General features: G+C 35.3%; 1 protein-coding gene across 1 annotated transcript; it reads left to right on the top strand.

Moving 5' to 3' along the window:
• Positions 1 to 5: 5 nt before the first annotated feature.
• Positions 6 to 1,015, top strand: LOC108355458 (iduronate 2-sulfatase-like; the record flags this gene model as incomplete). Its single annotated transcript, XM_017606621.1, has 2 exons — positions 6 to 324; positions 750 to 1,015. Coding segments are annotated over 2 exons (459 nt in total), but the record flags the coding sequence as incomplete, so codon positions are not given.
• Positions 1,016 to 1,921: the final 906 nt, after the last annotated feature.

Genomic DNA, 1,921 nt, shown 5'->3' with positions numbered 1-1,921 from the left:
TCGCCGAACTGGTGGACATTTATCCAACTTTAGTGGACTTAGCACATTTGCCCCCACTACCGCTTTGCAACGCGTCAGCGCCTGCATATGAACAATTGACGTGCAGAGAAGGTAAAAGCCTGTATCCACTGTTGCAGGGCATCGGCTTGGGCGAAGAACATGTGGCTTTCAGTCAGTATCCACGCCCGGGCATAGAACCAACAAAGCATCCTAATAGTGATAAGCCAAAACTGTTGAATATCAAAGTGATGGGCTATTCAATGCGCACAACCATATTCCGTTATACGCTTTGGGTGCGTTTTCATGCACAGAATTTTAGTAGAGGTGAGCGTTTTAGATTTACATATACATACATGTACATTTGATTGATGTACACACTTTAGGGTGGTCCAAAAAGGGTAAAAGGGTAGTGTTACACCGAAAAAATATACCACCGTTTTTTATTTTGAACTCAAAAAATTACGGTATTATTATTGGAAGTTTCCTGCGGAGAAACTGAGTTTTCCGATCGAAAAATTTTGATTTTCGAGAACTCTATACCATTTCTACGAATAATTTTTGCGAATTTTTTTTTTGATTTTGAAATAATAAAGGACTATATTTTTTCGATATAGAACTATCCAACTCTCCTAGGGGACGAGAGAATTAAAGTTTCGAACTTTACTCCCCCCACGAGTTTTTGGACCACCCTAATGTCCATGCATTTTGGCTTCTAATATGCATTTGGTTTTTATGCTTCCTCATTTCAGATTGGAATGATGTTTTTGGCGAAGAGCTGTACGATCATCGCTTGGATATGGGCGAAGATATAAATTTGGCGAATATACCTGAGTTCGATGAGGCGCGTATGCGTTTGAAACAGCAGTTGATAACAGCATTTTCGAAGTAATGTGGGTGTACCACCTTTAATAATGTTTGTTTAAAAGAAATCTGTGTTAGTTGCCCGAAAACAAGACGATAAATAAATACTGAAAACATCCTCCCATAAGAGGATCTTTGCCGCCCACTTCATAAATTCTTTTGTGTAATATCCTGAGACAAATGTTTTCCTAGAAAGATATGTAAATCATAAGGTTTACAAAAATAATATATCTAACTAGCTTTTGCCAAATCAATCTGTTCTACCGAATACTATAGAATTATGCTGATCACTTTGATGCTCTTACTCAGATCGTTATCTTAATCGCGCTAGTCTCGATATTTGCCTTTCATGGGGATTCTGGTATACAAATCATATCTTATCTTAGGTATTTAGATGTTCTCTATAACAAACTAAATGACTAAGTAAGAGTTTACTTTCAAAACAGTTATCAATCCTCTTTGTTGGCGTAAAACTTCTTTTATCTTCTTTTTTTAGACTAGAATCTTAAACTGCTGCAGCCTCTTAATTTTTTTAAATAAAGCTTTAAAATTATTTTAAAAATAAATATATTATTAGAAATATTAGGGGAGCTCACGTTGAATAGCATTTTATGTGTAAAGTTGCTACGTAGCAATCTACCACATGTTTTGTTGCTCTTCCAACAACAAAATGCGTGCTAGATTGCTACGTAGCAACTTTACACCTAAAATGCTACAGAAAGTGAGTACCGCTATTGTTAATTAAACTGATTTTGAATTTCCAAAACAGGTGGCAACCCTCTTCGACCTCTCGCCGATTTGATTCGCATATGAAAAATTTAATTAACTTAACTTGTTGATTAAATTGAATTTGGACTCCAAAACAGGTGGCAACCGTCTTTAAAATCTTTTTTTCGAAATGAAGATTTCTTAAACATTTCTGGTTTGATACCCAGATATAAATATTTCATTTCACTTGTTGATTAAATTGATTTCCGTATTTTGAACAGGTGACAATCATCTTCAAAATTATTTCGAAATAAATAGTTTTAGAAAGAACCCTTTTCGTTTGACACCCACA

Source organism: Rhagoletis zephyria, unplaced genomic scaffold, assembly GCF_001687245.7.
Source record: "Rhagoletis zephyria isolate East Lansing unplaced genomic scaffold, Rhagoletis_zephyria_1.1 Rzeph_scaffold_45941, whole genome shotgun sequence".
Lineage (NCBI taxonomy): Eukaryota > Metazoa > Arthropoda > Insecta > Diptera > Tephritidae > Rhagoletis > Rhagoletis zephyria.
The sequence above is the reverse complement of the archived record's forward strand: the minus strand, read 5'-3'. Positions and strand labels throughout refer to the sequence as shown.